This window comes from Thyridium curvatum (assembly GCF_004353045.1).
Source record: "Thyridium curvatum strain D216 chromosome Unknown NODE_31_length_406039_cov_82.875441, whole genome shotgun sequence".
Taxonomy (NCBI): Eukaryota; Fungi; Ascomycota; class Sordariomycetes; order Thyridiales; family Thyridiaceae; genus Thyridium; species Thyridium curvatum.
Window position 1 is genome coordinate 334,418 of NW_022156786.1, and position 18,854 is coordinate 353,271.

General features: G+C 57.0%; 7 protein-coding genes across 7 annotated transcripts; 2 read left to right on the forward strand and 5 right to left on the reverse strand.

Moving 5' to 3' along the window:
• Positions 1–178: 178 nt before the first annotated feature.
• On the reverse strand, positions 179–1,594 carry E0L32_005800 (uncharacterized protein; the record flags this gene model as incomplete). The annotated part of the gene is made up of 3 exons (XM_031140362.1): positions 179–560; positions 614–658; positions 711–1,594. The coding sequence occupies 3 exons, from the start codon at positions 1,592–1,594 to the stop codon at positions 179–181; spliced, it is 1,311 nt and encodes a 436-aa protein (XP_030995567.1).
• Positions 1,595–1,823: 229 nt separating this feature from the next.
• On the reverse strand, positions 1,824–4,803 carry E0L32_005801 (uncharacterized protein; the record flags this gene model as incomplete). Its single annotated transcript, XM_031140363.1, has 8 exons — positions 1,824–2,026; positions 2,084–2,185; positions 2,252–2,672; positions 2,728–3,062; positions 3,117–3,299; positions 3,369–3,811; positions 3,871–3,905; positions 4,261–4,803. 8 exons carry the CDS (start codon positions 4,801–4,803, stop codon positions 1,824–1,826), a joined length of 2,265 nt encoding a protein of 754 aa, XP_030995568.1.
• A 689-nt stretch (positions 4,804–5,492) lies between these two features.
• On the reverse strand, positions 5,493–6,799 carry E0L32_005802 (uncharacterized protein; the record flags this gene model as incomplete). The annotated part of the gene is made up of 5 exons (XM_031140364.1): positions 5,493–5,552; positions 5,612–5,730; positions 5,780–6,358; positions 6,423–6,622; positions 6,675–6,799. The coding sequence occupies 5 exons, from the start codon at positions 6,797–6,799 to the stop codon at positions 5,493–5,495; spliced, it is 1,083 nt and encodes a 360-aa protein (XP_030995569.1).
• A 747-nt stretch (positions 6,800–7,546) lies between these two features.
• Positions 7,547–9,548, forward strand: E0L32_005803 (uncharacterized protein; the record flags this gene model as incomplete). Its single annotated transcript, XM_031140365.1, has 10 exons — positions 7,547–7,867; positions 7,940–8,072; positions 8,128–8,157; positions 8,210–8,224; positions 8,279–8,336; positions 8,399–8,614; positions 8,668–8,728; positions 8,784–8,816; positions 8,872–9,181; positions 9,244–9,548. 10 exons carry the CDS (start codon positions 7,547–7,549, stop codon positions 9,546–9,548), a joined length of 1,482 nt encoding a protein of 493 aa, XP_030995570.1.
• A 27-nt stretch (positions 9,549–9,575) lies between these two features.
• E0L32_005804 (uncharacterized protein) lies at positions 9,576–10,832 on the reverse strand (the record flags this gene model as incomplete). The annotated part of the gene is made up of 1 exon (XM_031140366.1): positions 9,576–10,832. One exon carries the CDS (start codon positions 10,830–10,832, stop codon positions 9,576–9,578), a length of 1,257 nt encoding a protein of 418 aa, XP_030995571.1.
• Positions 10,833–11,370: 538 nt separating this feature from the next.
• On the reverse strand, positions 11,371–14,240 carry E0L32_005805 (uncharacterized protein; the record flags this gene model as incomplete). Its single annotated transcript, XM_031140367.1, has 3 exons — positions 11,371–13,233; positions 13,292–13,894; positions 13,947–14,240. The coding sequence occupies 3 exons, from the start codon at positions 14,238–14,240 to the stop codon at positions 11,371–11,373; spliced, it is 2,760 nt and encodes a 919-aa protein (XP_030995572.1).
• A 2,313-nt stretch (positions 14,241–16,553) lies between these two features.
• E0L32_005806 (uncharacterized protein) lies at positions 16,554–18,637 on the forward strand (the record flags this gene model as incomplete). The annotated part of the gene is made up of 2 exons (XM_031140369.1): positions 16,554–16,912; positions 16,975–18,637. The coding sequence occupies 2 exons, from the start codon at positions 16,554–16,556 to the stop codon at positions 18,635–18,637; spliced, it is 2,022 nt and encodes a 673-aa protein (XP_030995573.1).
• Between the last annotated feature and the right edge of the window lie 217 nt (positions 18,638–18,854).

An 18,854-nucleotide genomic window follows, 5' to 3' on the forward strand; every position in this document is an offset into this window, starting at 1 on the left:
GTGAAAGTCGTAAGCACACAATTTCGACGTTCTGCAAGTTAGCTTGAGGCGCAGTTTGAGGGACACGAGGACTGGTGTGGTCAGATATGCATGCACGTTTACAAGATGTGCCCTTTTTTAATGACCTGTAGGAAAATATTGTGGAGTTTGAACAGCAAAGTACAGTAGCATTACAAGGCTAGACTACAAAGGTATCAGTACAAAGGACAGAACGAAAAGATTCTGTGTTATTGACTGCACCAAACGCCATTGAAGATGAGGAAAGATCCGAATCCACTGGGAGAGAATTGTCCAACGGGATGCCTGGAAATAACGGGATATCGGGGTATAGCTCCGGGAAATGTGTGAAGAATTCATGCTCCATCGTCCAATTCCTGATGTCGAAAAGCGTATCTTTGAAGGTCTTGGAAAGCGAGTACTGGCCCTTGTCCATGTCGTAGAAGTAGCAGTCGGTAAACTCGAATGGCCAGATGATTCGGATGTGATCTCTGAATCGATCCCAGAAGAGATTCTTACAATAATTGTGCTCCGACGCCATGAAGCGCTCTCGAACGGCCGGCCTACAGCCAACGTGTTAGTGGCGACACCCGATAGAGGCTACACACATATTTACCAGGCAATGTAGTCAACACAGTGACTGTGAAGACCTTGTGTAGGTCTGTAAGATCTGTCAGCATGCGGACATGCAAAGGTGGCGCATGCGAACTCACGTCTTCTGGCACCAGTCAGGCAGAGCCGACGCGTTGGCTGGCGACGGGTCCTGGCGAAATCGCAATACGACGTGCAGCAACCAGAGGATAGCTAGACGTTCCGTCTCGCTGCACGCGTTGAAGCAGATCTCGTCCAGAAGCCGGACCTTGTTCCACGCCCAGGTCACATGGAAGTTCTGCGCGACATGCTCCCAGCCACCCAGTATGAGCCTCACCAAGAAGTCCTCACCGGTCGTCGTCCTCCTTTCGTCGACTGCTTCTTCGGGTGTGTCCAGGATCGTCATGATCTCGTTGGCCGCCCGCCAGGTGTTGAAGTTGACCATGGTGCCGTCGGACAATCTCCGGGTGCGTGGCGAGGCACAGTTGCACGAGGTTAGCGAGACTGGAGAGACGCAGCTGACGTAGCCCTGGTCGGGAATGGTATTCCATCCTCTTTGTATATTGGCGTGCGAAGCATCAGTCGTATTCATCGATACGGCCGGTGAGGGAGCTGACACGGTTGGAAGCGTTGGGGCACCATGTTCGGAATGCGCTTTGTGGGCGAGTGATGAGCTCCGGTTGCGAGGCCGCTGGCTATCTGTGCTGGGCCTGGCTGGATCTCCAAGATGTGTCCGAATCGAATCACCAATTGTCTCGAGGAACTTTTTCAGCTTGTCACGTTCGTCGAGCGCCTCCTCCAGCTGCTTGGCGAGCTTGGACGCAGTCTCGCTGCTATCACTCTCGCTGAACGCCGCGACTAAGCCCTCGAGGTAAGCCAGTCGGTTCTTCGTCTTGACCCGAGCGGTCCTCTGGGCTCGGCGGTCCAGCTCCCTCTTCTTGAGTCGTTTCTCCGTTAGTTTCTGCTCTTCAAGAGATGCTGAGGACATGGTTGTCTCGTTGCCCATGGTCAGTAGTCGTCAGACTTGCAAGACATGTGCTGAGTAATGTTATGTCTGCTACAGGGTTAGGATAAGGGAACACCTGGCACTGGGAGGGGTAGCGGAGACTTGTGAGGACGCAGTGCTTTTATTATCTCGAGACGAGGGACTTTGGTGCTAAACATCAGCTAGTCTAAGTTAGTTCAGCTCGATGGTCGCCTCCCCGTGGGGATGGGTCGATTCGACGTGTGGATCCTCAAGTTCCAGTCACAGCTTGACGCGGGGTAAACACCATGTCAAGCTTGGGGCAGACAACCGTGAAGCCATCGACAATGCCATCAACAAATGCCTCGGGTGTCTGGCCCGGCGCGAATGTGAAGTCGTACAGACGCACAATCTGGCTAATCACGCATCGGATTTCCATGAGGCCGAGATGCTTGCCAACACAGGAGTAGCGCCCTGAAGTGGATGTCAGCAGAGAAGACACGAAAGAACCGGGAGAGGCATAGAACTCACCGATTTGAAATGGTGCAAATGCCGTGGCATCTTTTACCAGTTCTGGCCGCGTTGTCCAACGCTCCGGGATGAACTTGTCTCCGTCAACGAATGCTCTCTCATCTACGAATGGATGTGTCAGTAAATTCAGAATATCCACCAGTCTCCCTGAACCATCCGCTTACGCACCTCTTGCCACAGTGTACAGTGGTACTTGGACGATCGTGTTGCCTGGAATGAACGTTTCGCCAATATGGATGCCTTCTGGGGGAGTCAACCGTTGGACCCCTGAAGGAACGGCGGGATGAACGCGCAAGGCCTCGTCAATGACTGCTTGGAGATATTTGAGCTTTGATAGACCGAGATGGTCGGGCTCCTCGTTTGCCGCAAAGAACTCATCTACTTCTTGTCGTAGTTTGTTCAATATTTCCGGGTTCCGTGCCAGTTCGAACAGGATGAAGGTCATGGAAGCGGCCGTTGTGTCGCTTCCGGCGACCACAATCAGATTTGCATCACCATGTAGATCCAGAAAATCTTGATGGGTTTTGTTCGGGTTTGATCTGTAGGCGTCAAGGATCCAAGAAAAGACATCGGGTAAGTCGGGTTCGTGCTAATTTGCGGATTAGCCAAACGGCGCTATCGAAAAAAGGGTAAAAATAGCCTACCTCCATGCGGGATTTCACTTCCCCCTTGAGGAACTCGAGGAAGTTCTTCTGCGTGTAATTCAGGATCGGGATCTCCTTGAAGATCATGAGCGCCCAAGGGAAACGGCCAAACAAGCTGCCCACTAGGGTGTTCTTGTGCATGAGCGTCATGTATTCATGTTTGATCCCGTCTCGGAGCATGTTGAAGCTCTTGCCGAACGCAAGATCGCCCATGACATCGAAGCCATAGAAGTTCATCCACAGCGAGGCGTTGAGTGGCTTTCCAGTGCTGTCCTGGATCTTGTTCAAAAGCATCTGAGTATACCTCTTGACTCTGGGCTCGTAGTCTCTCAGGGCTGCCGGAACAAATCAGTCTCCGATACTCTTGGGTCATTCTCGTAGGGATATACCTTTGGCGCTGAACCCTTTATCCCAGACCTTGCGACGAACTGCGTGTTCTTTCTTATCTCTGGTCGTATGGACGGACACTAGTGGCAGTAGCAGATCGTACCATGGCCCCTTAAAACACGTTGACTGGTTTGAATGGATCGTCTTGAGAGCAGCAGCGTTCGCGATAGAAATCTCATTGGGTCCTGCACAGAATGTTAGCTTTGGAAACGGACAATCGACATTGTTCTACTTGCCTATCCGTACGAAGTCACCATAGGTTTCATGGATCTGACGCATGTCCTGGTAAAACTGAAGACGTCGCAGGGACAGCCGAGTAGCGTAGAGCGATGTGAGCTTAGCCGGTTGGGGGCCAGGAAAATGTCGAAGCGGATGGAAAAGCAATCTGTACACGGCAATGCTTGCGAATATGCCGGCGAGTAGACTCGCGAAGAGCTTTGCCCCTTCTATCAGTCCCGATAGCAGGTCTTGAGGATGAAATTGGGGGTAGTGAATGAGCGCAAACATGACCACCCCGTACAAGGCGATGAAGAAGAGAATGGTTCTTGGAATCCAACGATTCCATTCTCCCACTCGGAAACAGGTGACATGAAGCACGACTCCTAGCCCGGCCGCAATGCCATATGGAACGCGTCCTTCCAACGCGATGTTGTCCAAAACGGCCATACTGGGACGTTTATGCTCGAGCTCGAGGCCACTTTTCACGGAGATGCGGACAACAGACGATGAAGCAATTGAGTTCGAGTCTTGGGTTACCTTTTGCCTCCCATGGCCTCTTTTATCTCAGCAATCTACCTGCAGTCCATGTATTACGTTTCAAAGGTCATTGAGTGGTTGGTGCTGGATGTCCCCACATGCTTTGGATGCATCAGGAATTACTGAGTCAACACTACCCCAAAGACCCCCCCTCCCAGAATGCGCTACGTAGACGCGCCGTTTTCAGTGGACTTGCGGGTGACATTGCATTTCATTATGATCAGATGTAATTAACAATGTTCACATGCAGATCAGTGTACCCACTCTGGACGGAGTGTGCTCATAGACCTTGTCCTTGTGTTCAGTCCAGTCCAATGATGGAAGCAGTTCTATTCATATCTTGGATTTAGCGGGGATTAGGTAGTATAGACATGTTCCATCACATAAAACCTGCCGGGCCTCGTCCTCCATCTTCAGGTCAATGTACATCTTCTTGCCCTCGAGTCGATTGACCGCTGCCGTGACTATGACCACCCCGCCAAGAATGATGGGTTTTCGGTAGTTGACCTCGAGTCGAGCCGTCACGGTGGTCGGCACAGCCATCTGCGGGGTAATATCCTGCACCTTTTCAGCATGGTGCGTGTTGAGAATCGCCAGCCAGCCGGCCACGGTGTCAAAGAGGAAGGAGAGAAAGCCGCCGTGGCCGCGGCCAGCCCAGCCAGCCAGCCCGTGCCCGATATCGTACATGACGCGCAGTTCTGGGAAGGGCGCTCCGATTGGGAGACCTTCTTGCGGCTTCTGATGGAAGTAGGCTAGTTGGGCTCTGACGCCGTCGGGAATGTTAAGAATGCCATTCGTGAATGCTCCCCTGTTCATGACGTTCCCCAACGGGTTCTCGATATCGTGGAGAAATACGATGTCCGGGGCTGCCAGGATCTCGGCGCACCATGGCACCTTGAGAAAGTGTCGCAGGTCGGAGGCGTTGTTGTGCATGGCGTGACAAGCAGGTCGGTTTCAATGCTGCTACTGGTGTGACGTCTCGGGCTCTCTCTAGAATGTCTTTACAGTGCTGATTTCGTCGTATCATTGTTCCAGGTTTTGGGCTTGTCGATCCATCTCATTGACTACAAAAACAACGGCGGCTTTTCCCACGGTTCAATCCTTGATGGATGGGACAACCCGCGGTCTGGGCCCACCGGCCTTGCATACCGAAGCTTCATGGGTTGCCCCCCACATTTGCCGAGGGCTCGGAGCTTTCGAGCACGCCAGACAGGGAGCCGCCAACTCTGGGGCCCCGGGACCCCGAAACTCCGGGACCACGGGGCCCCAGATCGTACGTGTTTGTGGGCGTTTTCATTGCCCCAAACATTCCTACACCCAGGCCTAGATTCGAAGGTTACAAGCTTCACTATTGGTTCCATTGCCCGATGTCCTTTCCCACAGTCATGCGGGCCATCTGACTCACGGGTGAGTTCTCAGTAGAGAGGGATGATTGATCATTCGACACGGCCAGCTCCGCAGGCGCATACCAAGGCATGTTATTTGTCCAAGGACTGTAACATTGAGCCTCTAGACTACGCATTGACACTCTTGAGATGTTCCAAGGATCCTATGAAGCTACTTGTCTCTTAGTGAATTGACGCCTCTTCATCTACACACGTTTGTAACTTCAGCATATCTAACTAGGATAGATCCAAAACCACTCTGCCTTTGACTTTCCCATCTTCCATCTCCTGGAACACCTATTCCCATGAGTTAGTCAGAATACCAAGAGAATTTAAAGAGATGAAATGTAACGCACATCAGAAAGTTCCTCTAGCTTTCTCAGCTGAGAGTGAACCTTGATCCCTTTCCTTGCCGCAATCTCGAGGCATTCCTTGGCCTCAAGCCGGTTACTAGCTTTGTAGGCTGAGAAGGGCTCTGTCAGTCCGAGTGAAGTGGCCGGCAATCAGAGGCGGATCACACGTACCTTGAATTCGTATTTCTCGGTCAATCATGCGTGAGATCTCCGGACGCAGCGCGCCCTCCTTGTCGGGAATGCCGAGACAGATCAGTGTCCCACGGAAGCCAAGCCACGACAAAGCCTGCTCGTACGCTTGCACATTGCCTGTGCAGATCATGGCGATTTTCGCGCCTCCAGAGGTTATCTCCCCGACACGGGAAGCCAACTGTTCAGCGCTCAACTGCAAAACATCGATAAAGTTGTCGGCTCCGACCTCGCGACAAAGGGCCTCTTTGGATCCTATATCGAGGGCCAGGACCCGCGCGCCCATCACTTTGGCATACTGGATAGCCAGATGGCCGAGACCACCCCCGGCTCCCGAGACGAGAACCCAGTCGCCAGACTGCACTCGAGATCGTTTCAGGGAGGCGTACACGGTGATGCCTCCGCACATGAGCGGAGCTGCTGTGACGAGGTCGATGCCTTCCGGGATCGGCGTGGCGTAGCGCGCTGTGCTGAGGCAATACTGCTGGAAAGTCCCTGGTGTGTAGTATCCGGACACCTTGAGTTTGGAACAGCCGGTCTCGAACCCCTCAAGGCAGTTTGCTGCCGAGCCAGGTGTCAGTTGGCTGAGTGGGCAGAGTGACAGAGTGGCTGGGAGTGTACTTACTGCAGCTCAAGCATGCATCAGCAGCGAACTTGATACCGACTTTCTCCCCTACCTCTGGGAAATCGACGCCGGCACCTTGGGCGACCACCTCACCGACGCCTTCATGGCCTCCCACCTGACCCTTGGCGGTGGGTACAGGGAGGCTCGAGATCTTGTTCATGCAGAATGCATAGTCTGTATGGCAGACGCCCGAGTATAGCCTTCGCTAATGATTAGCACAGTGACGTCGCAAGAACCCGGCTGTCCTCTTACAGTCGAACCAAGATCTCTCCCGGGCCAGGAGTCGGGATTGGCAACTCCACCACTTCTGTCTTCACGGTCCCCGGCTCGGCGTAGACCGCTGCCCTGTTGCACTTTTCCGAGTCTTTAGAGGTCATGATGAATGTTCCAAGGGGCACATAAGCAATGGTGTCAAAGAAGAAGACTATTGCCAGTGCAATTGATTGACTCTCCGATGTAATTAATTAAATACTGTAGCTAGGTAGCATTTCCCCAGTTCCCCAATATTTTCCCCGGGGTCTTGTACCTGGTCCCGCCAAGGGAGGTGATTGACGCCACAAGGCCGGGGCGAATCAGACTCCACTGACTCAGACTGCCACATGCATCCGTCCTTGCGCGCGCCAGCCAGACTTGGGTTCGCATTGGATAGCTTCGCCTCCTCTTTTACAACGTGTCGTCCAAAATAAACCAAACATGAGGGGAATCAAATTGCCTCGGGCTAGGCGAGTAGGCAACGCTTTTGAGCCCATACAAGTTGATATGGAGTCTCATTTGTCAACTGCTCGACCTCCACTTCGTAGCTTGTGAATCATAGTTCTCCTTTGGGGAAAGAGAAGAGATAAGATCATTGGATCGCATCGGGAATACCACATACGAGTGGGACCTGTACCCCATATCTAGATGAGAGGATCTGAAAGACCCAGACTGACACGCCATCAGGGAGTACAGGTACTACTTGGCTAGCGGGTCCTCTTCCACGTAGTCCCGGTCTTTGACGCCAGTCCGCAGAACCGTAGGTGAGGGCCGCTGCATATTATAAGAACGTGCCGCGTTCTCCCGCACACCAGCACCGCACCCTTTGACCACCCCGCCAGTTCTAGCCAGACCCTGGAAGCATCATCATCATGGCCTCAACCTCCGGATCAACAAAGGCCCCCACTGCGGTCGCCTTTGACTCCTTCTTCAACATCATTGGGGGCGAGCGGGAGAGCGGCTCCAGCACATTCCAAGCCGCAAACCCGTCCACGTTGGCCGAGAACCCGCCGGCGCCCCTCTCATCCAAGGATGATGTCGACCGAGCCATCGCAGCAGCCAAGGCTGCTCTTCCGGTCTGGGCCGCCACGCCGGTCGCTGAGCGACAGCAAGCAGTGATCCGCCTGGCAGACGCTCTTGCTGCGCAGACGGACGATTTTGCGACGATGCTGGTCAAGGAACAGGGAAAGCCCGTGGGTACTCCCGTTGAATGACTCTGCGTTCTCTCATTCCCTGACACAGATCGCTGACTTGAGAGATACCAGCTGCCCATCGCCAAGGCGGAAGTCGCCAACGCTGTCGCGGTGCTCAAAGGCGTGGCGAATCTGTCGTTCCCTGCAGAGCAGGTCATAGAAGACACTCCGAAGCGTCGGATCTCATCGAGATATGTGCCGATCGGTATGTATGTGGAGAGAGTGCCACGATGCGCAAGGGCTGACTGAGTTACGTGCAGGTGTATCTGTTGGAATCATCCCTTGGAACTGTAAGTTTATTCTCTCCATGTCAGAACCTGGTCGATGACTAACATCGACTAGTTCCCGTGATCCTGGGTAAGTAGTCTTGCGTTGGTGTCCCATAGTTAATGTTTTGCTAAACCGCATCAGCTGCGACAAAGATCGGTCCTGCATTGGTCGCCGGAAGTCCCCTCATACTGAAGCCTTCGTAGGTTCCCGCGAGTGGAAGTTGCTGCCTGTCTATGACTGCTAACCACGGCACCTCTTCAGTCCATTCACCCCTTACTGCAACCTCAAGATCGCGGAGCTAGCAATGCAGTTCCTCCCTCCGGGAGTTCTTCAGGCTCTGAGCGGTGACGACAACCTGGGAGCTTGGTTCACTGAGCACCCCGGCGTGGCCAAAGTTGCTTTCACCGGCTCGACGAGCACCGGGAAGAAGGTGATGCAGAGTTGCAGCAAGAATCTGACACGCGTCACTTTGGAACTGTAAGCAACCTCCTGGCTTTCATACGCAGAGCTCTAGCTGACCGAGGCTAAAGTGGCGGGAATGACGCTGCGATCATCTGTCCAGATGTTGATATTCAGACCGTTGCGTTGCATGTAAGCCGTCGACCTTCGGAACATCCATCAGGCAGCGCGTACTGACCAGTCCCAGATTGCAATCAAAGCCCTACTGAACTCGGGCCAGGTATGTCTTGAAGTGAACAGCTGCTTTGAATCAAGAGTTAATGTGGCTGTTGTAGATCTGCATCGCCGTCAAGCGTGTCTACGTGCACGCAAGCATCTACGACGCGTTCCTCGCTACCATCACCGCCATAGCCAAGTCGTTCCCGGTCGCTGACGGGTTCACTGAGGGCGCCTTCATCGGCCCTGTCCAGAACGCGGCCCAATACAAGATCGTGCAAGACTTGATGGACGATGTTGCCAAGAATCAGTTCCGAGTGACCACAGACGGCGAGAGACCGCCCCTGCCAGAGAAGGGCTTCTTCTTCAACCCCATGATCGTGGATAACCCGCCTGATGACGCAAGAATCGTCCAGGAGGAGCCATTCGGTAAGATGCTGCGGAACATTGTGATTTTTCTTGGTTCATCAGGGGTACTGACCGGTTTCCAGGTCCCGTTTTCCCAGTCATGAAATGGACAGACGAGGCGGACGTTGTACGCAGAGCAAACGACAGTGACGTGGGACTGGGCGCGTCGGTCTGGTCAAACGATATTGCGGCGGCCGAGCGAATCGGCCGCCAACTGGAGGCAGGGACAGTCTGGATCAACGGACACTCTGAGCTTTACCCAGATGCGCCATTTGCCGGTCACAAGCATAGCGGTATTGGTGCTGAGCTCGGCGTGCAAGGGATTCAATCATATTGCAACGTCCAAACTATCGCTGCGTATAAGCAGATCACTCCCCCAGAGATGTAATAGCAGTAACTAGTCTACAGACCTATATCAAACAAAGCCCCCATCTGATCCAGGCGTCGTATCGAGAGACAGCCCTTCCTCGAGAGCAGGTAGAATCGCAGTGACGATCTGGTTGATGATGTCAAAGATGTCGAGCCACTCTTCCTTGTCGATCTGAGCGATGATAGTCTCCAGCTCTTCCTTGATATGAGGCGGTATCTGTAACATCAACGCAGTGACCAGTTTGCGAATCGCCTCTTCGAAGTCCACATGGTCGGCCTGCTCCAGGACCTGTATCACCTCTTCAAGAAACTCGATGATACGTACCACCATCTTAACCGGCAGCGAGACTGCATCTACCATCTCGCCGAGCCAGTCTTTCTCACCACCATCCCCTCCAGCTCGCAAGTCCGACAGACTATCGGTCATCGTTGCACTCATCCCCCGCGCCCTGCTCACAACTCCCTCAACCCTACCCACCACATCCCCAACCATCTCCTCCTCCCTCTTCCCCACCCCCTTAAGAACAGGAACACCAAAGTCCCATCCCCGCGTATAACAATCCTCATTGCCCCCTCCCGCACGACAGCCCCCCTTATCAGGCCGGTGATCCAAAGCCCCGACCACCGTCTCCCCCCTCCGCACCCCCGTCGCCCGCTCCAGATCCGCGTAGAACGCGTCCGCCTTCTCTCCCGCGCTCAGCGTCCAGTACACCGTGTCCCAGTCGTAGTTGCCCGCGTGGTTGCCCCGGAGCGAGTAGTCGGGCGGGCACGGCTCCGAGACGTTGGCGTACCGCAGCCCGCCCGGGCACAGCGCGGCGTCGCAGTAGCGGCAGTCCGGAGCCGCCGCGCCGAACTGGCGCTGGCACGTGCCGCAGCACGTCTCGGCCTCGAGGACGACACAGGTGAAGTAGTCGGGGCCGTGGGCGGTGTAGAAGGCGCGGATGGCGGCGTTGGTGTGGTCCTGGGCCAGCCTCGTGGCTACGGCGCGCAGGCGCGGAGAGACGTGCGTCTCGAAGGTGTGCAGGCTGTGGTTGAGCAGGCTGGCGAGGGTGTCGAGGGTGTAGAGCGGGCCGCAAGGAGCGGGGACGTTGGCTGGGATGTCTTCCAGTTTGCTGTGATGGGAAGTACAGGTGGCATATGTCATGCTGTTGGTGCTGGGCATGGGTCCACGAGCCTCCAGGCCGTGGTCATCATGACCAACGGTCGATTCCCAGTCGAGGACTCGGGGCCGATACCGTGCTGCGCCACCATAGGCAGGCAGGGCCGTCACTACCGCCAGGAACGAATAGAAGCTGGGTTTCATGATCATGCCTCTGGTGTCTCAAGGAAGGTTTCTGGGTGGACGTGAGACAATTGCAACTCGAAAAAAGACGGAATCATCGATCCTTTGAGTCAAAAGCAAGACAGCCACTCGATCCTTCCCTAAGATGCCGGATATCCTTGTATGAGAGTACTTGAGGCAGGGACAGTGGTGTCAACTGTTCCACCATCGTCATTTCCCAGTTCTCGCTCTCCGATCTGATCCCAGAGGCTCGAATTGCCCCTGCCACCAGCCGCGCAGCACAAAGCATTGCCGCTTCAATCTGAGATCTACATGTCACGGTGTGGGTGACACCATCACCAATCTCAGTGCAATGTAAACAAAAGGCGATTAAAGGAATGGGATTAATCCGTCCGCTACACGACGGTGGGTATCTAACACAAAGCGTGCCCTGCCTCTAGGTCTCTCGCTCTCAAACCACAAACAAAAGAAAGATGTATCTCCCAGGGACACGCCGTCAGACAGAGTAACATATGCACACGAAGGCAATAACGGATGTAACCACCACCATCCACCAGCATTAGACAGGCGGCACAGCAACCGGCCTCAGCCCGCCAAGATCAGCAAACCGCTCCCACTCCTCCGAGTCACCACCGTACTCCTCCACAGTAGGCATCAAGCTAACCGCTGAGCCGCTACCGCCGCCGCCGTCCTTCCTAATCCTCAGGGGCAGCGGCTTCAGTTCCACATTGCGCATCTCGGGCGATGACCCGCTGTAGACGCTGAAAAGCCTGCTATCGCGCCGCCTGCTCCGGGCCGGGATCGCCGGCGGCGGCGGAGAATCCACCTCACGACTGCCCAGCCCCTCATCATCATCGCCTCCTTGCGCAGAGTAAAAGCTCCCGTCCGTCTCGCTGCCCGAAGACGTCCTCCGCCGCACCGGAGGCGGCGTCTGCTGCTGCTGGCCTGCTGCCTCCCTCACCACCCCGTCAGCGACCATGGCCAGGGCCTTCTCGTCGGGGAAGTACTGCAGCACAGGCGACGACGCCGAGTAGTCCGTCAGCGGGCTCTGCGGGCCCGAGAGCATGTCCGACGATGACGAGCCGGAGCAGCAGCGCGAGCCGCTGCTCGCGGTGCGGCCGCCGCAGCTGTCGGCCGTCGAGGCCGAGCCCGACGACGACGCCGACGACGACGTGGACGGCGAGCGGTTCGTCTTGATGATGCCCACGGCCGGCAGGACGGCCTCCTCCTCCTGCAGCGCCGCCTTGAGGGCCGCGACGCTACACCGCGGCGCCGGGGGCTGGGACAGCCTGAGGGAGGGGTTGCTGCGGAAGATCCTCAGCGGACGCCGGACCGAGACGTTGTGGAGGAGCTCGCGCGTCAGGCTCTGCCTGCGAGACGGGATGGCGGACGGGCCGCCCTGCCGGAAGAACCTGGAGCTCGAGCGCTCGGGCACCTCGGGGTGTGTGAGCGCAAAGTAGTCGATGTCCGGCTTGATCTCGTACGTCGACATACGCTGGGGCTGGACCGGAGGCGTGACGGGTGCTTGGAGCGGCAGACCGAGAGAGCTATTGGAGCGATGCATGGGACGGGATAGGCTACGCGCAGGCCGTCGCACAGGCTCTTGATCGCCCCACGGCGGCAGCGCGGCGGTCGAGATGGCGAGGTGATACGGCGCGCCGTCTACGTCGCAGACCTCTGGAGGGACGGCGGTGCAGCAGCGCAGCGTCTGGTGCACCGCGTAGACGAGAATCCATCGGACCTTGCGGGCGTCGACCAGGGAGATCTTCTCGAGGCGATCGGAGCGGAGAGGCCGAAAGACGGAGTCCTCCTCGAACTTGCGGTAGGCGCGGACGAGGTCATTGTTCAGGATGTTGAGGTTGGCCTTGTTCGTCGCGCTGACCAGCGCAGTGTGAGCGGCCTGGCGCGGGTCGACGCGCCCCCTAGTCGACCAGGACCGGGTAGGCATCCACGACATGCGCTTTGATGGGGCTGCTGGCTCTCCTTCAGGGAGCAGCGGCAGCGGGTGATCGAGGCTCTTGAAGTTGTGACGCCTGTCGAAGGACTCGACGCTTTGCAAGACGCAGATCCCCCCAGACTGAGCCAGCGTGGGGCTTCTCTGCTTTGTGAACCCTTGGTCAACAAGAAGGTAGTACAGTGACTCGAAGTCCCTGGCCATGGTCTGGTTGATCTGAGCCTCGAACGTTGTGCTCCGAAAGCTCGCCCGGCTGGGTGGGTAGTAGCCCAACTTGCTGGCGTAGAAGCCCAGGAGAAAACTCCTGAACCGTTCGAGGTGTGCCCTCGCACCAGGCGCGAGGCTGATATGGGTCTCGGAGAGGTCATCCTCCAGGAATGTCCGTAGTAACGATCCGCAGTGACCAAGCCTGGAGATCATCTCTATGCGAGCTTCGCGGATGAGTTTTCGGGATGCAGATGTAATTTGCTAAAGACAATTAGCTCTGACATACCATCAAATGGCCTTTATGATTAGCACTACGAACCAGGTATTCAGGTGAGCGATACAGGTTATCACTCATGCCCACGCAATGCGCAAACGCGTCGATGTAGAGATCACGCAATCGAAAGGTCTCTGCCAAGTTCAGAATGGCGAGAGAGTGGCCCGGCTGGTTGGAGAAGTCAAAGTATCCCTCTTCGTCGCAGTAGTACATCAAGTCCTCCACATTGTCGACATCTGCCGACCGACACTCGTGCATGCTGTTGAGCAGGGCGACCAGCGCATCGCCTAGGCTCTCACCCACGACTGAGCGGCGGAAGACCCATGCGAAGAAGTTTCTTGTCGCCAGATGGTAGCGTAGTGCCTGGTGCCGGTCAGCGCCTTCGGGCGCTGGGATGAAGAGCTCGACCCTCCCGGTCGGATTGGCGTCACTCCAAAGCTCCAGGTCTGAGGGCGATGCTTCGCTGTCAAAGCTCGGCGAATCGGGAGTGTCACGAGCAATAAACCTCTGGACGAGAGGGAAGCAATTTGCCGCAAGGAGATCAGAGAAAGGAACCTTGAAGGCCGGGCCCCGGCGGGATTGGCCCTGGCCATACAGATGAACTGTGCAATTACCATTGCGGTACCATAGCTCGGGGTCCTGCTCATCCTACAAGTCAGTGTCTTTCACAGCGCTGAGACGATGAGAAGGGATACAGTACCCTTCTGAGGTAGTCCCATGGAGCGCTCGACCGTGAAATACCGTCCCACCGCTTGATGCTGCTCAGATATGAGTCCTGCTCCTCTGATACCTCACCCATTCTCCCCGACTTGCATGTCAGCTCCATCCTGGACATTTGCTCTGCAGAAAGTCGAGTCAAGTAAGACTTCCGACGCTCCTTAAAGTCACCTCGTAAGTGAACAAGGTGGCGTTCATCATGTATGGGAGTTCCCTTGGGGAGGGAGGCAAAGGCGTGTATTAGTATGGGATGGATGTGCGGGATGGGGGCCAGCATCTGAGCTGAGTGTGGTAGGACACAGAGCGGCATTCAAAGCAGCTGGCTAGGCAATGGGCCAGTAGCCGGAAATGGTCATGACGGCAGTCTAGATTCCCGAACCTGGGTCTCGCAGAGATCGCCCCCGGCGCTAGTGGCATCGAGCTAGGCGGACCGCGCAGGGAGTAGTCAAGAAGTAGGCCGACCTACCCAGCGCGGGGGGCGCGGCCATCACCTTAGCGGCAATTTCCCATGTCTCATGGCGTAAAACCTTCCTTTGTCGGCGGTGTTGCTAGGTAGGTATCTGGAAGACCCTAGGCATCGCATCGCATCGCACAATGCTGCTGACGACGAGACGCGAGGCCGGCGAGACAATTCCGGGTCGTTTCGTGAGCGCGAAAGCTGCGTCCCCCGACCATGCTCCCTCCAAGGAGGCACCTAGGGACAGTGCAGGGGATTTTGCAGTAGCGCCGCAGATGCAGTCCTCTCCTGCTTCAACAACAAATCCAGGCCTGTTCTTGGATGCAATAGATGGGCGGACTAGCGGGCGGGGAATTGCGCTTACGCATGGTGGAGGGTAGAGCCCAGCAACCCGGCACCAGTGGGCCGCCCATGTTTTGCATCATTCACCCAGCGACAGCCCACGGCATGCCTTGAGCCCGAGCCTGCCAGGTGTTGGTCCAAATCCAATTTTGGAGCCAGAAAACTCAAGGCCAGGAAGCTTTTGGCTTGTGCAAGACCAAACAGAACCGTTGCTTCGTTGGTGCGCCGGCTACCAACATGCACTCCGGACGACGACGTTGGTCTACGTGTTCTCATGATGCCGGCCGCATTGGCCTCATATCCAGGGCCTCATTGCGCACTCGACTGGGTTCGTGTCAAGCCCTTATGTCAGAGCTCCTCTGATTGATGATCCGAGACAGGGCAGCACTTGCTGGGATCGCGCGGACGATGTGGGGGATCGCCGCCACGGTCTGAAGCCTCCGGTGCTCTCTTCCTTGTCATTCCGCCATGCGACGTGTCTGGACAGGGACCAACACAACAAAGAAGCAGGACGATCCAAATGCAGTTACGATGTAGGCAGGTGGTACCATCTGCAGGGGATGTTTTGTTTAAACCCAGCCAGTAGCACGCGATGGGTGAAGTTAAGTACTCCGGTTTGGGAGCAGCGCCATCTCTCACCACTTTAAAGTAGTGCCGGCGACGCCATAGACCGGCTCTAGCTTGCCACTGCCCAGCACCTCGTGGCTGGTTGTCGTGGTGCCCGAATGCCAGTCCCAGGCCGCTCGGTGTGGTTAGGAATTGAGGCGTCCTTGATTAAGCAGAAACAGCTTGCCCGTTCCACAGCAACAGAGCGTCAGCATTGTCGGCATTGTCGGCATCCTGCGCTCGAGACTGCAATGGCAAGTCGAGGACGGTTCGAACCCACGTCGCAGCGAAGGCTGAATATCAGCTGGCATCGAAGCTGGAAAGCAACCCTTGCGGTGCCAAAGACAGAATGCAACCCAGCAGGGGTGAGATGAGCGACAGGGCTGGAAAGGGTTTAAGCAGTTCAATAGATTGGCCGTCTGGGCTGGTCCTCAGGGCAGACTGGGGTCTTTCTCAGGTGGTGGTGGGTACGGCCACTAGTCTGTCGTAGCGGCACCTTCCCGAGCTCATGGGTCGCAACCCCCTTCTCAAAGAGGACGAAGTAGGTAGCGTGAACCGGCGGGATGTCTGGAAGACTGGAGATCTGGGCTCGGCCACGAGATAAACATGGATCTTCATCTTTGTTGACCCACGGAGGCATGGACATGGAATGGCGAAAAGTTTGTCAATCGAAGAGGGCCTTTAATCAATCTGACCGAGATGGCTAGGCACGGTGCAGTGTCGGTGCATTCGAAGCTTCCACAGCGAACAGGGCTTTCCTTTACGGGACAAGCAGCTTGCGTATGTCTGAACCGTGGCCTAAGGATGATCGATCATACTGAAAATGCCAGGACAGCGGGAGAGCCGATGCAGTGTCTCTAGGATAGGTGGTAATTTGAATGGCCATTACTTTGTATAGGAATCTGGTCGTAGACAGAGCCAAAACCTGACGGATGTTGGTGGAGAGAACATCGAAGCGCCGGATCCGGGCCAGGCGGGACCAGCCACAGCGGCTCCCCTTCCCGACACGGCCTGCACGCGCCACGATGCGCACCCTGAAATTCTGCCTCTCACCACCGCCAATAATCCAACCCTCAACACCGCGCCTCTAGGTCGCTGTGCATACAGCGACAACGTCACCTTGCGCCGGGTTAACCAGAAGCCAAAGCACATGCTGTCGATCCAAAGGCATTGAACCCATTTGCAATGGCGGCCGTCGCACCTCAGGGCAATCCGGCCGCTGCACCGCCCTTCGCGCCCTACACCTACATCCAGTGCCCCTGCTCCGACACGCAGACCGCGGCCGACCCGACGACCGCTTCCGGCCCGGGCCAGGCCGCCGGCGACGTGCCGGGCGGCGACGACGACGAAGACGACGATAGGACGTTCGACCCGCGCGCCCCGCGCTCCAACTACAGCCTCTACCCGCTCGAGTACCTGCTCTACTGCGAGGACTGCCACCAGATCCGCTGCCCGCGCTGCATCGCCGAGGAGATTGTGACATACTACTGCCCCAATTGCCAGTTCGAGGTGCCCACGAGCAACATTAAGAGTGAGGGCAACAGGTATGAGCAATACAAATGCGCATATCAGAAGCATGACTAAACAATCGGCGATATATCCACAGGTGCACGCGCAGCTGCTTCCAGTGCCCCATCTGCATCGGCCCCCTGTCCGTCACCAGCCTCGAGGCCCCTCCCAACCCAAACCTCCTCGCCGCCGACAATGTCCCTTCCCACCCCAGCGGCGGCCCTAATGGCGGGCCGTACGTGCTCTCCTGCCTCTACTGCCACTGGAGCTCCACCGAGATCGGCATCAAGTTTGACAAGCCCAACGGCATCTACACCCAGCTGACCAAGATCCGCAACGGCGGCCGCCCGCGCCTGACCCCGCGCGAGCGCAAGGACCGGCGCAAGGAGATGGTGTCCTCGAACCTCGGCGCCCCGATGCTACTGGAAGAGGACCTCCCGTCAAACGGCCTGGCCTCCGTCGCCGAGGAGGAGGTGTCCCCCACCATCACCGAACAGCCCTCTACCTCTGCGGGCAACGCAACCTCCTCCTCCCCAAACAACAACAACAAAAACGACGATGCCGACCTCGACATCGAGACCCAGTTTGTCAACCTCAAGGCCTTCTACCAGAACCAGCTCTCCGAGACCAGCGTCGCCGGCGCCTCGGGCCTTGCCGCCCTGGGCGACCTCGGCCTCTCCTCCCCGGGCTCCCTCTCGCGCATCATGAGCCTCTACACCGGCGGCGGCCTGCACGACAAGAAGTCCAAGGCCCGCGCCAGCGCCATGCGCGAGGCACTCGAAGCCGACGAGGGGCTCCGGCTCGCCGACCTGGACGAGGACGACGCCGCGATCGCCCGCCTCATGCGCCAGGAGGGCGAGGGCGAGGGCGAGGGCGAGGGCGGCGGCTGGCACGCCACGGCGTCCCGCAGCCTCCAGGACGCGCAGGTGCCCAACCTCTGCGAGCCGCACCTCCACGGCTCCGCGCGGTTCCTCGACGAGCTGCGGCCCGTGCCCTACCTCCTGCGCACCAAGCGCTCCAAGCGCTGCCCCGTCTGCCGGCACATCATCTCCAAGCCCGAGGCCAAGGTCGGGTCGACGCGGTTTCGCATCCGCCTCGTCGCGGGGTCCTACATCCCCAGGATGTCCATCCGTCCCCTCAACCACAGCAGCAACAACAGCTCATCTACACCCACCACCGCAGCAACGACAACATCGCCGCCGGGCCTCCTGGCCCCGCTCAAGCCAGTGCAGTACCTCCTCACCTTCAAGAACCCCATCTTCGAGCCCGTCCGGGTCACCCTCGCCACGCCCGCCACGACGCCCGGCCGCTTCGCCAGCAAGGTGACGGTGCTGTGCCCGCAGTTCGAGATCGACGCCAACACGGACGTCTGGGACGAGGCCCTCAAGGAAGGGGACCGCGACGGCAGCCGCCGCCGCCGCAGGAACGAGGACGGCGGCGCGCAGCACCAGGCCGAGGCCGGCAAGATCTGGGAGCGCGGGCGGAACTGGGTCAGCATCGTGGTCGAGGTGGTTCCCGCGTCGCTGCGCTTCGACACCCTGGCGCTGCTGAAGGACCAGGGCCGGGACGACGTGGATACCAGCCCGCTCAAGGAGGACGAGGACATCCTCGAGATCCCCATGTTTGTCCGCATCGAGTGGGAGGCCGATCCGACGCACGACGACGTCGGCCTGGCCGCTGGCAAGGACAAGGACCTCAAGGAGAAACGGGAGCTGGCTTATTGGAGCGTGCTGGGCATCGGGCGAATCAGTCAGGATTAAGAGCAGGGCAAGCAAGCAGTTTTACGATACCCTTCAGCATTCAGAGCGTATGAACATGATCAACACATAGCAAGCAATGAAGAGTTAATGAGAGAGAGACTTTTATTTGTCAAGTCATGCAAGACCAAAGCTTGTATTAAGTGAAAATCACAAGCTAGCTAGACGCCATTCCCTTTTTCTGCCAACCGGTTTGAATGCTCTCAGTCGTTAAAAAAAA